The sequence below is a fragment of the Diachasmimorpha longicaudata genome, chromosome 6, assembly GCF_034640455.1.
Source record: "Diachasmimorpha longicaudata isolate KC_UGA_2023 chromosome 6, iyDiaLong2, whole genome shotgun sequence".
NCBI classification, from domain to species: domain Eukaryota; kingdom Metazoa; phylum Arthropoda; class Insecta; order Hymenoptera; family Braconidae; genus Diachasmimorpha; species Diachasmimorpha longicaudata.
In genome coordinates, this window is record NC_087230.1 from 4,747,348 (window position 1) to 4,761,770 (window position 14,423).

At 35.0% G+C, this 14,423-nt stretch overlaps 2 protein-coding genes across 2 annotated transcripts; both read left to right on the plus strand.

Annotated features, from left to right (window-relative positions):
* The first annotated feature begins 943 nt into the window (after positions 1-943).
* LOC135163628 (serine protease inhibitor dipetalogastin-like) lies at positions 944-4,504 on the plus strand. Its single transcript, XM_064123222.1, has 7 exons — positions 944-1,188; positions 1,546-1,689; positions 1,940-2,092; positions 2,191-2,361; positions 2,680-2,874; positions 3,554-3,712; positions 4,159-4,504. The coding sequence occupies exons 1-7, from the start codon at positions 987-989 to the stop codon at positions 4,188-4,190; spliced, it is 1,056 nt and encodes a 351-aa protein (XP_063979292.1). The 5' UTR covers positions 944-986; the 3' UTR covers positions 4,191-4,504.
* Positions 4,505-6,528: 2,024 nt separating this feature from the next.
* On the plus strand, positions 6,529-13,527 carry LOC135163629 (aquaporin AQPcic-like). Its single transcript, XM_064123224.1, has 6 exons — positions 6,529-6,742; positions 7,059-7,225; positions 10,007-10,194; positions 10,300-10,443; positions 11,012-11,440; positions 11,591-13,527. The coding sequence occupies exons 2-6, from the start codon at positions 7,093-7,095 to the stop codon at positions 11,594-11,596; spliced, it is 900 nt and encodes a 299-aa protein (XP_063979294.1). The 5' UTR covers positions 6,529-6,742; positions 7,059-7,092; the 3' UTR covers positions 11,597-13,527.
* The last annotated feature ends 896 nt before the right edge of the window (positions 13,528-14,423 follow it).

Genomic DNA, 14,423 nt, shown 5'->3' on the forward strand with positions numbered 1-14,423 from the left:
CCGACAGGCACATTCACCATCCCCCTATAATATCTATGAAGTACTGTGCGCTCAGCTTATGCACTAAGCTTGCGGTTGGCAGTCGGTAAAGAAGACGCGGGTTGCGCCAGCGCTCGTGGAGAATCGGAGTCGATGAGTATCTGTAAATATCTCTATCGATGTCGCGTTAAACTATTGAAAAACATTGTTTTTTATCAATTTGCCGGCCAAACTCACACTGGATTTTTAATATTTAAAAATCGACGAAATAAATTAAAATACTTTTAATTTGCCCCCGAATTATCCAATTATTACCATTTTCCATAGCTTCATGAGAGATTTTAATTAGAAAATCATGTTTCATATTGTTATTGAAAAATTCCTGTATCATACGCTAATCTGAACGTTTGATGGTGATCGTTGTTTCTAATTGTCACCGATAACTATTTGTTGCCAATTTCTACTCAGCATCAAAATCACAAGCTTGTAATCGATTACGCGCCGCTCAGCTAATGCGCCCAAAGGGCTGTCTAGTTAATAAAGAAAAAACGTTATGCGAATTTTTTTTCAATCCTCCTTCTCCCCCCGCCCCCCGTTTCTATAAATTGGACGTTTATATTTTTGCAACAGAAGGGAAAATACAAAGAAAAAAACATAATAGTCGATTGAGCAACGGTTACATTTGACTTTTGACTTATGTTGAATAGGGTTGCCAAAAGAGATGTGGTTAGTTGGTAAATCACATGGGAATTTTCCAGGTATTCTTTTGTCTGCTACTCACTGTTTATTCAATGAATAATCAGTCCTTAAATGGAGTAATTAAGTTGGAATTGAGAAAAAAATTCGCCCGATAAACACGTACACCAGATTCACTCGGATCAAGCAAAACAGTCGTGAGTTAATTTCATGAAAAAAGCACGACTCTCAGATTTCAGAACTCGATGATTGTATAAAATTGTCATAATTATAAATTTTATGATCACACGCCTGACAGATCATTGCTCAAAATGTTCTACATTAATTATTTGACATATTTGTTTATATTTTTGTTACCGGAGATTCAGTGGGGATTGGCAGCGAAGTCTCAGGAAGATTGTGATAAGCTAAATGATAGCAGTGCGGATGGTGGTGAAGTATGTGGCACTGACGGAAACACTTACACTAATAGTAAATTTTTGGACTGTATTAACAAAGTGAAGGAGACAGACAGTAAGTATTTCTGATTCAATTATTTCTTGATAGTCTGCGAAGTGTTCCCTTGACATACGTCAAGTGAATTCTGCTCTAAGAGAAAAATATAATTTTGCCAATTAAATAATCTTCTGATGAAAATTTAAAGCGCATTGTCCAATGGAAAGTTTGGGCATTGGTTTGTTTAAAATAAATATGATTGGCAAAATTATATTTTTCTCTCCGTGTGAGGTTTAAACATTCGCTGCTGAACTTTACGCATGAGTGTGCAAAATATTCTTATAATAAAGTCTCCTCGTCTCCTATATTGTTGTAATCTCCACTATTAACTGTTTTCCATGTACATTTACTGACTATGTAATTTATTCTGTTCAGTTGCCATTGTACATGAAGGCAATTGCATTGCGGGACATGTTTATTGTGATCCGGATTTAATTTACGCACCTGTATGTGGATCTGACAATCAAACCTGGCCGAATAAGAAAGCACTCGAGTGCAACAATCAGAATGAAAAAATTGGCAAGTATCAATATTCTTATTACAAGATTTATGAAGTCGAAGGGCTTAGAAATTCATTTTCTTCATAAATATTTTGTTATAATAATTTGCAAGGATGAAATCTCAGTTGGGAAACATTTTTTTTATATTCAATTATAAATAATGTTGATGATACGTGAGCGGAGATGTCATCGCAATTTAAAAAACGTGATTAATCTTGAGATACTGCTCAATTAATGAAAAGAAAGCTTTTTCATTGCAATGATTTCAGAAACATCTATACAATTTCAAGGCGAATGTTCAAAGATTGATGATTGCTATCGTAGGGGTATCGATGAATACGGATTGAATTCCGTGTGTGCAAATAATGGTTATACTTATGACAATGCTGGACAGCTAAAATGCCTGAAAAAATCCAACAATGGTGAGTATAAATTTTCGAACTATCGACAGCTCGTGTAGAACAAATGTGATCGCCCGGACTTATTAATGAACCATCACTGGGATTCAACGGGTGCTTAGATCTGGAGATTTTACATGATGGAGGCTGTCGGGTTGAAGAAGTCTATCCGATCGTTGGCAATGGAAAGCTTGCATGTCAAATTTCCAAAGAAAGATATGAGTGGAATCCACTTTGTGCCAGCGATGGAAATACCTATCCTAATCCATTCATTTTTCTTTGTCAAAAACCAAGTGAGTATTTTCTTATCCCGTAAAATAGAAAATTATGTTCAAAATTTTGGGCTCATTCAAATAATTCCTCATTAATTATTGATGAAAGCAAAAACTCAAGATGTTAGGCGTAAAATTAGGACGTTCTCCAATTTTAACTTGAGATTATAAAGTCTTAATTTTAAGACTAATTTTCATTGCGACTTTCTAGAATCTCAAGTGGAGATTATGAACAGTTTTAATTTCAACATTTCACTCATCTCAATTTGACATTTGGTATTTGAGTCGCAAAATAGTTTTCTTTTGACTGCCCTGTTCGAGACCTGATGTTCCTTTCAGATCTCCAGGTCTTGGCAGACTGTGAATGCGACACATCTACTCAAGAAGCCTGCGTTACAGCGAATAAAAATGCTAAGATGGTAAATGGAAAGTATGTCAATGAAGATTTTTCTGCTGATGATCGAGTCTGCGGAAATGATGGCAAAACGTATAAAAGTATTTTTCATCTTCAATGCGAATCTCTTCACAATAAATGTGAGTCAACGGTTATTCACTTCTTGATTATCATAGCCATAATTTGAAGGATGATGCGCTGAAAAACCGTTTTCATGTAACAATCAAGAGTAATGGTTCGACCTATGGGACTTTCACATTTCATGAGTTAGTGTCCTTGGCCGAAAAATACCGTTAATATATGAGGAAGTAACATTATTTTTCAACGTCAGACTTGAAAAAACTGCAGTTCAATTCCTTGTTATGAAATTCAATGGAAGAACTCTTTTCCTTCCGGATGACGCACCTGGATCGGTCGATTTTCAGATTTAGCAATTTTGATGAACAATTGTATGGAGTAATCCGAAAGATAAAAATAACCTCCGGTGGTTACATCCAGGTGTGGGTATAGAAAATTTATCAATTAAGAGGCCGGAAAAATTCCAATAATTCTGCACTTTTATATGATACTAAACATTAATAAGAACAAGCTCAGTGCAAACTTTCAAGCTGATTAATTCAATAGTTTTTGAGCCAACGCATTTTAAAATATTTTCAAAAGATTTTTGAACGTTTTCAAAACTAGGGGACCCATTTTATATCTAGTTCAGATTATTGATTTTGATGTATCCGCCCTCAAAAATTCCGATATTAGGGTCAATGTGGGAAAGAAGCTATTTGTAAAGCACGTGCCTTATTAACTCCTGGAAAATCTGTATAGACCTGAACCTTCAACACGAAGGGCGATGCAGCGGTCCCGAAGATAATCCGTGTGGTGCAGTATCAATGACCCCAGACAGCATGCCGGTTTGCAGCAAAGACGGAACCACATACATCAGCATCCAAGCCCTATTCTGCGCACGAAAACGTGGAGGAAAAGGTAAACACCCTTCAGTGTATCCATTAAACTGGATATAAAAATTTGAGAGACTCGGAAGTGACGAGAAAGCCCAGATGAACCGATGATTTAACTGGCTCAAGCCAGAACAGTCTTAATTTCACAGAAAATTAATGACAGTCTACAAAAGTCTAGTAGTGCAGGTCTTTTTAATACAAATATCGTGTAAAGTCTGCATTAAAATAATAAGCTTTGGAGTAATTCACGTCATCAGAAGGAACTTGTTATAAAATATTATACTTCATGCTTTTAAAGCTTTTTGAAAAGAGTCATTCTCTCCTATATTGGGATTTACAAAACTCAGTTAAATAAGAGAAGAGAAATTCAGGTATGAGTACAATCGAAAATATAAATACTTTCGTTTTAGTTCAGTAATGGTTTCAATTTTATTAATTTACTAATTTGAACATGTATTCTATTTGTTATAGAGATCAAATATCGTCACGATGGTCCCTGCTGAGTCAATTTTGGAGCGATGAAAAGAGACGATGAATCAAAAAAAGATGCAGCAGATTAGTGGAAAATTATAATAACGAAAAAACAGATATTATTTCACTAATTAACAAAGAATGAATCAGTGCTCCACCTAAATTGTTTAAGAATGCATTGATATATCTAAAATTAAATAGCGAATGTGCAAATTAAATAGTGATGTGTGACTAGATAAATCGTCACTTTTTCAACATTATGAGAAAGATAAATCGTATTTTACAAAATAAGCGATTGAGGTAGAAAATGTGAACAAAAAATAACACTCGCAGCATTTGGCAAATATCCGATCAGAGATTATCATTGACTATCACCCTAACTGGAATATAGCCTGTTTATCTGACAATACTGTCTGATCAATATCAACGCGGTCTCCAAAAATTGGAACTACTTATCTTAGATCGACGAAATTTCGAAGGGTGTTCGACTGTAATGTGTGAACCTTTACGCAGACTCACTTATTCCACGGATATGAAAAAGGCTTGAGGTACCAGGCCAACTATTTCAGCCTTCTGCTTACCAGTATCAGCTTTTAAACTTCGATTTTATCGAGTTCTGGCTTTCCTGGCGGATCGATCAATGGTGACTCGATGAGGATCCCAAAGGAGATCGACTGGTGCCCTCGGTCGTTGGTTGGTTGATCACTGGATAGATTGTTAGACAATTAAGGGGTGATGATCAATTGTTGGTCGATTACTAGTCCATCATTGGTCAATCGTTATTTAATTGATAATCAGCCAATCGAACCGTCATCGAAGAGCACTCAACTGACTGCTCAGCTCGACTCTCATATCGAGTGCCCGAATAGGGCCGAATTCACCCATTAATCATTTTATAGAACATCTTCATTAGATAACTAATTGAAAAACAAACAAAGAAGGTTAATCTTTGAGGTGGGTAAATTTCTTTTGCCCTAAAACGTGGGCTCCTGAAGGTTTAAACCAAATTTTAAAGATCAAGTTATTGGGAACTTTATTTAATCGAAACTTCTATCGTTACTTGACGATATTAATTTTGTATTTATAATTTTTTTGCATGAAAAATTACAATTATTAAAAGTCCAGAGTTGGTATGAAGGATTGAATTATTAACTTAAACGTAATTGTCTGAGTCATTTTTTCTGTCGTCAATACTACTTATGACTTTATCATTGCGTTAGTGAATCATTAATGATGAGGAAAGTGAAAACGGAAAGATAATAAATAAACTCGTTATTAGGAATTGCAATATTTACTGACTGTACAGAGCCAACGAATTTTAATCGCATCTGACGAGCTTTAGAGTCGTCCACTTGACCAAAATTTGTGAAAATGAAATTGTTTGAACGAATGTATTACTTTGACTTCTGCAGAAACTATTTTATATGCTGCCATTTAGAAATGAGAATCACTTTTGACAAAGCTGTGTTTTGAGTTCGAAAAAGGTTTTCTTCACTGAAAATTTATTTCCGTCCTAACAGTCGGAAGGGTGCCAACGAAAGCCAAAGACTACTCACACATGTTCATGATGATACACTCGTTGAATTTCTATTTTTTTGCACCTATCAGAGGATCATAAGTGAGTATAGAAGTAAAATTTTACAGAAAACGCTCTGAAGAAAATTATTCTTCTTTAGAGGAAAAGTACCAGCCATATTAAGCAATAAAAAATGGTTTAGGGGATGTTTTTTATGAAGGTTCAAGTACCCTCCTGTTCGTTTTCCACTTTTCCTCCAATATATGGTGAACCAGTAAAAAACCGTGATTATTCCACTGAAAAGTACTGACACAGTCGTTGGATTTCAACATTTTTCACTCGTGAATCTATCAAACTTCTGGATCAAAAACATATGTCACTGAAAAGTAGCAATAAATCATTTTTAAAAAATACGAATCACAAAGAAATTATTAAAAAAACAAATAAACATAGTGGAAATCAAAGCCACACCATGAAACATCCAATGGATTGTCCTGTGGATTATCTGATTGCTATGGGGAGAGCAATTCTGAATTAAAGGACTAAAACCATTATTTATAACATAAAAAATTAGTCAAATTGCGATGAATTAAAACTTTTCCCGACTGATCCACAACCGAGTATATTTTTGCCAAAAATTCTTCCATCTCCCACAAACAAGCGTGAGAATAGAACTGCAAGTGGGTGTTGACAAAAATAAAAATATTTTCATTTCCTACGATTGTAGAGGAGCGCGTGTGTAGAGAGTTGCAAAGCCGATGGTAGTGAAATTCTCCCATTGCAGAAAAGTGTAACGTAAGGCAGGTTTTGCGGTAGTCAGTCTGTAGTGGAGGGTTTTCGACATATAGAAGGAGTGTGCGCGTTTCAAACCAATTCAGTCTCTTCCCGACCACGCGAAGGCTGAAAGCCTTGATGCAATGTTATTAACTATGATGCGACAAAATTACTTCCATTTCATTCCCCAGTGTTAGAAGATGAGCAAGTAAAAATTCGTCGTCGTGTGTTGTTGTCAGTTGTTTGTTTATAAAAAAGTTAATACGCGAGAATAATTTCGCTTGATTATTTTTGGTGAGTGATTGAGAAATTTTTCTTCATAAATTATCATGTGAAGTGATCAGTATTTTTCATGTGAACTTTTCCTCATCTGAAGAGGGTTTTTTTTCTCTGGAATTTCGACGATTCAGTGATTAAAATTACTATCTGTTATCATGCACAAATCGATCCTTAGCATGATAAGTTGATAATTATCAATGTGACTATCATTATTGACAATAAAGTAGATATCGCGAGGTCAATATTAACATTGCTAATTGCAGATACTCTTGTTTTTTTGATTCTTATAAGCACGACGGTGATAATGATTTTCCATTAATTGTCGTTTCAGATTCAGCAGGAAGAGGTTTGTCTCCACTGATATCATGGAGCAGAATAATACACCGATTGTAACGTCTAATGGTATCACCGAGACGATCAATGGAAAAGCTGACCCAACAACTATCAGGATCCCCTCAGCTGCAAGGTTTAGTAATGCTGTCAAAATCAAGACTCCTTGTAAGTGAATTATTATTTCCATATGTAATAGTGGGCACAATATTGTTGTAAATAACTGGTGAATCAGTAGCTCCAGGGTAAAACATGAAAAACGCTATTTTTCAGTAGAGAAAGTCCTTAACAAGGCTATGGACTTTCTGTGAACCAATTTTCTCTGAGCTAAACAACTTTGAAGATATCACAGATGATCATGATGATGTTGATTTCATTCTGCCATTGATTGTTGTTTATTTGAAAACTAATTTTGTTGGAAATTTAAATGAAATCTGGAGAAAAATCACCAGATTATTAGATTCTTTACTGAAAATGATGTTATTGCTTGCAATGTGTCATGTGTGTGTGTTTGCAAAAATTTTGATGAGAGAACATAGATAAAATGAGATATAAGATAACACTAGATATTAGGGGATATTTGAGTGGTGTAATAAGTAAAGAGGTCCGATACTTTATTTTTTCTTCCATTTCGCAATTAGGAAAGGAAAATTTTGAAGTATCAATGATAAAAATATGAATATAAATAGATTATAAACATTTTGTATAGACCACATGGCATTCTGATAATTTTTTATAATTTCACTGGTCATAATATCGATATCTAAAAAAAAAAGATTGGATAATCGACACATACCACGACCCAATCTGGTAGATTGAATTATAACTTTTGAATAATAATTCTATCTCATCGTGCAATTATATTCACCGAAATGTGAATGAAAAAAGAACTCTCAGAATATTATCCAAGTTATTCGGGTATTTTTGTCAAGGTTCCCCGCTGACAAACAAAGTCGTCAAGCTTCTTCATAAAAAACATTCGTGTTTGTCCCGCGTGTTTTTTTGTAATTGAAAAACTTGACTCATTCTTTAGTTTACAAGACCCCATCGAAAAATACCCCATAGTTGCAAAGGTTTTGTCATATTTCCAATAATTACGCTGGAAATATAGAAATTTTTCATTGAAATCACGATACACTACTTAATAATTTTGACATAAAATTACAACAAAGTAATTATAAGTCAGTCGGAATTTGTATCCAAATAGAAAAGAGTAAAACCGAGTAAAATCAGTCTATATATATTTCCTTTCTTAATCCTAGAATATTAATTCCAGAGTCGGTGGAAATTGAAATAAGCTGGTCCTCGTCGTCGAAAATACCGCACCAAAACAAATACACTCATTTTTTTTTCAAACCAATTTTCCTAATAGAAAAATTGGTTTTATCTCCCATCCCTCTCTTCAATATCGCAGGCGGTGCATCGCGTCACTCAATGATCCTGAGAAATTTAAATAACTTACATTGTAATAAAATCGTCAAACGTGGTGTGATGATACCGCACGTGGGCACTATTACAGATGGTCATGATTCAAGGTCTCATTAGAATTTTTTGTCGACCGTTAGAGGAGGGGGACGGGGAAATGCGAGAACTGTTATTTGTTAGACGCCCCTCGGGGCTGGTCCAGGCGGCTGGTATTGATCTTCTGGATGTTGAACGTAGGCACGTGGAAAATTACGGGCGCGGAGAGAAAAAATCTTGACAAATTACGTGCCTGTTCCGTAATCTGCCAGCTAAAACAATATTCGGTAAAAATTACGGAACTGTTACCCACTTTTCCACTTAACTTTTAAGAAAAAATCCAAATGTTGCGGAAAAAGTATGAAACGTTCAGTGGAAAAATGCCTTACTGCTCCGTAATTTTTACTGAATTCTATTTGGACTGGCAGATTACGGAACAGGTACGTCATTTTTCAAGAATTTTTCTCTCCGCAAGCGGTATATTGCAATGTCTCAAATCGGGGGCACTATTGGCCAGAAGAATTAGAAAAAGTGAAATATGGAATTTGAGTTAATCCAAGATGTAACTTGACCACATCCAACGTCACTCAGTCACGTTGGGTTTCCATGACGCCACTAGCAATCATTGGGAAGGAGTTTCCGGAATTCTACTGTAATAAGACTCACTGCGTACCCGATTCACGTAAAGTGATTTCAGGGGAATGCTGGCAACTGTAGTAAATAATGATAACGGATAATGAGGGTGTAATTATCTAATAAAATGGAGATGGCAAGAAAACGATAAATAGTGTAATCATTAATTTCGATGTGATCTGACATTCTGGAAATTGCGTAACACGGAAAAGTGGAAGATTTGGTTGCCAGTATGGTTAATGATGTTTTCCTATCTGCCAGTTTTCCTCAATGGATTTTCCCTCTGATTTTGAACTTCGTTTGGCAGAGATATCTCTGTTATTAACTGAGCAAATAGCGCCCGTCGGTATCACACCAGTTATCGAATGGCATTTGAACAATCGGACTCTTGTTGATTGTAGATAATGATCATTCTAGTGATGGAAATATTTAGCAAAATTTTACACAAGATCTTGCTTTAAAAAGTTTCAAAATCTCTGCAGGTTCTCTGCTACGAACCTGCATCTGCGATATTGACAACAAAACTGGAAAAATTGCCAAACCCCATTTTGCAATCGTGAATACTATTTGTTATTACTTCTCCAGATTTCCACTGACTATTCGTCTTCTGACTTTTCCCCTCTAACTTTCTCCTTCCACTCAACCATCAACCTTCTCGAAGAAAGTTGAGTTTATTTAAATTACGATGAATAACAATCACGTCAAGTAGTTTTCCAGTTTCTTAGACACAACCGTCTAGCAGAGTTTATTTATTTATTTATTTATTTATTTATTTATTTATTTATTTATTTAACGCCCAGAAGCTTCCGGATTTGAAGAAGCGACTGAAGTTACGAGTTTGTTGCACCTTTCCAGGGATGAAAGAGCTCCTCCACGAAGATTCCTCGATACGGGACACTTTGAAATGTGGATTAGCTGAGTTTATCGGCACTAGTCTCCTCGTATTTCTGGGATGTATGAGTTGCATCGGAAGTTTGGGTACTGCACCTGCTCTTCTCCAAATATCCCTTGTCTTCGGCTTAGCTGTCATGGTTATTATCCAGGTGAGCAATTTTATTTCGCGCAGAAATATTTCAGTGTTTAAAGGGGCCGGAGAAACGGTATGTAGAACGGGAGCAATATTATTTTATTTACGAATTTTATAATAGAGTATTGGTCACATCAGCGGTGCCCACATAAATCCGGCCATCACAGTTGGTGCGGTCATCCTGGGCAAGAAATCTCTACCTGCAGCGTCCGTGTATTTTCTGGCTCAGTGTCTAGGGGCCATCGTAGGATATGGAATGCTGAAGGTGAGTGGAGACAAAAATAATAATCATACTCTGCTCAATCGCTGATGATCACTCAATCAATGAGACTTGAGCAGAATCCTATAATAAATGAGTGATGGAACGAGAGGAGTCCAGTAGCTCAATAATAAGTTTTGATCATAATAACCTTCAGTTAAGTTGATTATTAGTTGAATAGAAATCTCTTCAATTTAACCCCTCAAGTCTCCGACTTTCTACTTCTGAATTGTTTCTATGGTCGTGCAGTAGATGACGAATATGGGGATAACGTCGATATGGTACACAGACTCCAGCTCATACCATGGGACAAGTTGTGTGTACCAACCTCGTCATCGAGGGTTTACTAATATGAAATAACGAATCAAATATACATGATAGGAAGAAGTGATGTACACCCTAATCATTCCAGAGCATATTTCCTAATTTATTGACAAATTGGTATATACAAAGTTCACGTACTAACATTCATATAAAATACTCATTCATTGGATTGGAATCATAAGAAATTTGTGCAAAAATCCTAACAGCTTCACTTGATTTTTTTTTACAGAAAATAATGTTTTTTTTTTAGATAATTACACCCCGGTTACTGCTCCACACTGGGGATCCATCTAAAATGAGTAGTTTTTGTGTCACTGAGCTTCACGTGAACATATCAGTGATTGAGGGCCTTCTAGCAGAAATAATGGCAACCGCAATACTAATGTTCATGACCTGTGCTTGTTGGGACACTCGTAATGAGAGAAATACAGACTCGGTTGCCATTAAATTCGGTTTAACTGTGGCTGTTCTCTGTATGGCTGTGGCACCTTATACAGGATGCAGCATGAATCCGGCAAGATCACTGGGACCTGCGATATGGAATAACAACTGGGGCCATCACTGGATATATTGGTTTGGGCCACTTGGAGGATCCCTCATTGCTTCCATTCTGTATAGGTCTATATTTTCACTGAGTCCTGAAGAATTTGGGAGGTCACAAGTGTCAACGAAGGCTGAAGTAATTTTGTGACAATTTATTCAATATATTCATTCACACGATAAATCATGTCATACTATTTTTAATGGCTGTTACTGTGAATTTTTAATTTGTCATAGTAAAATAAATTCCACTATTTCGTCAATTAATTTATTAATTTACATATTTCAGATTTAATGTTGTTGAGTTTGGACTGCGGTCCTGTCATTCCTAGGGGGGCAACATATCTGCAGTGATTGCAGGTCAAGTGCGACCAAAGGATGGAATCTCAGGAGTGAACTAATGAGTGAGATCCATCTGAAAATGAGGAAATGAAACTGCGAAATTAATTAGGATCTTCGTCGAGCAGGATCTTTGATGAAGTGTTCTCGCATATTAATGAGGCTTTTGCAAAGTTTAAATTTGTTATCGATAAATTATAGATTTTAAAGGCTCGTGCTGTACATACCAGTCAGAGTGAATATTTTTGTACAAAAAAAACTCATATGGAAAAGTACTATAAAAAGAATACATACTGAGATATTATTTTCGATTATAAGAAGAACGATCAACCTTTAAATTTATAAGAAATTGTTATGAGAAGATGAGTCTAAAACCTGTCAGAGAGTATTTTCCTAGAGCACAAAATCTCATAAAATATCGTACGGGAAATTTCAATGCTCGCAAAATGTCAAACTTGTTTTGTGGACGAAACGTTTTTGCTCATTACTATTCCATTCGTGTGACACAGTTATAAGCAACACCTGTATCCTTTCAGAGGCTTAATGATGATCACTCGTTAAACTATCATTCATCTCGCAGATGAGTGACACAAGGATGAAATGTCGAAATCTTTTTGTTCTAGTTAATTGTATTTTGTATAAATATGTATTATACCGAATTCATTTAATTTTGGTTTTAAAGATATTCTTTAGCGCTGAATTTTTTAGGCACATCGACTATTTTGTTCACAGATCCGTTTATTGATCAATCATTGCCAAGACAAGATAATTGCCGAAGCGACAAAGCCGTTTGAGTTGACTTATCTTTCAAAAGAATTCCTGAGAAACATCTCGAAATCCGAGGATATTTCTGTCACGGTCTTTTTCGTAATGATCAATTTATGCTAGAAAAAATATCATGATAAAAGTTTAACTATCCACCTTAGATCTCAAGAGATTGATTGATAACTAATCATTAGTGGAAATTGGCTTCAATCGTTTTACTGCTTCATTACCGTGAGGCATACGAGATGTCTATAAAAAATCAAGATTATCTGCAAACGAATTGCCGAATTAATGTTGAACTAATCTTCCACGAGTATTTCTATTTAAAGCGAAAGTGAAAAACAAAGTTAATGCGTATTTTTATCAATACTTATTGTATTTTACAGTGCTCCATAAAACATTGATTATTTAAGTTTATCGTCAAGTTTCGCAAAATCTGTTTTAGATTTTAATGGAATTAGTTGTAACGAAATAGCTACTTTGTAATGCACATTTTAGGGTATTAGATTCAATCTATTTTGAGCTATTAGAGGGGACGAGTTGAATTTTTAATTACTCTCAATCAAACTATAAATTTCATACGTCAGTGCATTATTTTGTTCACAGCCATTAAAGATATTAAATTATATACTATCTTAAATTATACATATCACCGTTCAATAAAATTCCTGTCTTGTTCTTTCTCCTTTGACGAATACTGGGATAGATTGAGATGTTCCATCATTATTTTTACTGTTCACAGATGCACTGTTATCATTATTATTATTCAACGTTTAAATGTTTTTAATATGCATTTTAATTAGTCACACGGAGTTAAGTTTATTATTCGTCAGCCACGTGTTCATATCCTCCTCGCTATTGTTATTCTATGAGCCACTAGCGTAGATAAAAGTAATGAATAACTTTCTTGTTTGAGTTTGATAATTATTATAATTGACTGTTAATAAGCCTGCAAAAGTGATATATAATGCAATGGTGGAGTAATAGAATCGTTTTAAAAATATCGAAAGGTTCGAGAATGTTCAATTATCAAATTTGCAGTGGAAATTAAATGATAACTTCATGGGAACTATTTTCTTGTCATCTTAGTTTATCCACGAATAAAAATATCGTTCACGACTAGTGCCTCAGGGATTTTTACTCACCTGGTGTGTTGATTCTCGCCTTCGGCTCGTACGAAAACGCCACCCAACTCCACGAATGCAGCTAACTTTAATAACTAATCAACTAATTAATTATCAAATTCAGCACATAGTTGATTCATCATTCCAAGTTGAAAGATTATTCGTTCAGAAAATAAGAATACACATAACGATTTTGAGCATCTTTCTAACTATTTGGCAGTCCATTATTAATTTTTGTTGACAAGGAAAGTCCTTACTGTCACGTGTTGCTTGGTTTTAATTAAAAAATTGTATGTTTATATTTTTTGGGAAGTTCTCAGTGACCAAAATGATTTGAAAACGTCACAGCTTTGCAGATGCAGAAATCAAATTTCAAAAAATCGAGAAAGCGTTCGGTAACAATTATACCTGGGTTTGAATTTGAATTTTTTTTTATTGTAAAAATTTTTGGAGTTTTGAAAGTTTGGAAACAAAGCAGTTGAGTCTCATGGCATTTTTATAAAACCATTTCATAATCAAAAAAATTTAATTAACTTCCCATTTTAAAACACCCCTACAATTATTGAATGAATTTTGTTTAATGTCGTCAAACTTCGTATAGAACTGCATTGACTGCATAAAAAACTTTTAAATATTGTTATTCTAGAAAGAAAAATGGAAATTCGTAAGAAAAATCATTATTGACCTATTGTTGCATGTTTTTTACAAATGACTCAAGAATCATTGAGGCGATTGTCTTGCTATGCAAATAAATGGAACTAATGATTGATTGTGTACATCGTAATGAAATAAGACAGAATTTCTACAGTCATCCTCTTACTCAGGTAGTCCGCCAGCGGTTGAAGTTTATGGGAGAATGTGGCATGGAACCGCAGAGAAAAATCATAAAAAACT

Coding starts and splice junctions, on each gene's coding strand:
- LOC135163629 (XM_064123224.1), top strand. CDS start 7,093: ATGGAGCAGAATAATACACCGATTGTAACGTCTAATGGTATCACCGAG. Junction 10,195..10,299: donor CTGTCATGGTTATTATCCAG/GTGAGCAATTTT, acceptor ATTTTATAATAG/AGTATTGGTCACATCAGCGG. Junction 10,444..11,011: donor TAGGATATGGAATGCTGAAG/GTGAGTGGAGAC, acceptor TTTTTTTTTTAG/ATAATTACACCCCGGTTACT.
- LOC135163628 (XM_064123222.1), top strand. CDS start 987: ATGTTCTACATTAATTATTTGACATATTTGTTTATATTTTTGTTACCG. Junction 1,690..1,939: donor CAATCAGAATGAAAAAATTG/GCAAGTATCAAT, acceptor CAATGATTTCAG/AAACATCTATACAATTTCAA. Junction 3,713..4,158: donor ACGAAAACGTGGAGGAAAAG/GTAAACACCCTT, acceptor TATTTGTTATAG/AGATCAAATATCGTCACGAT.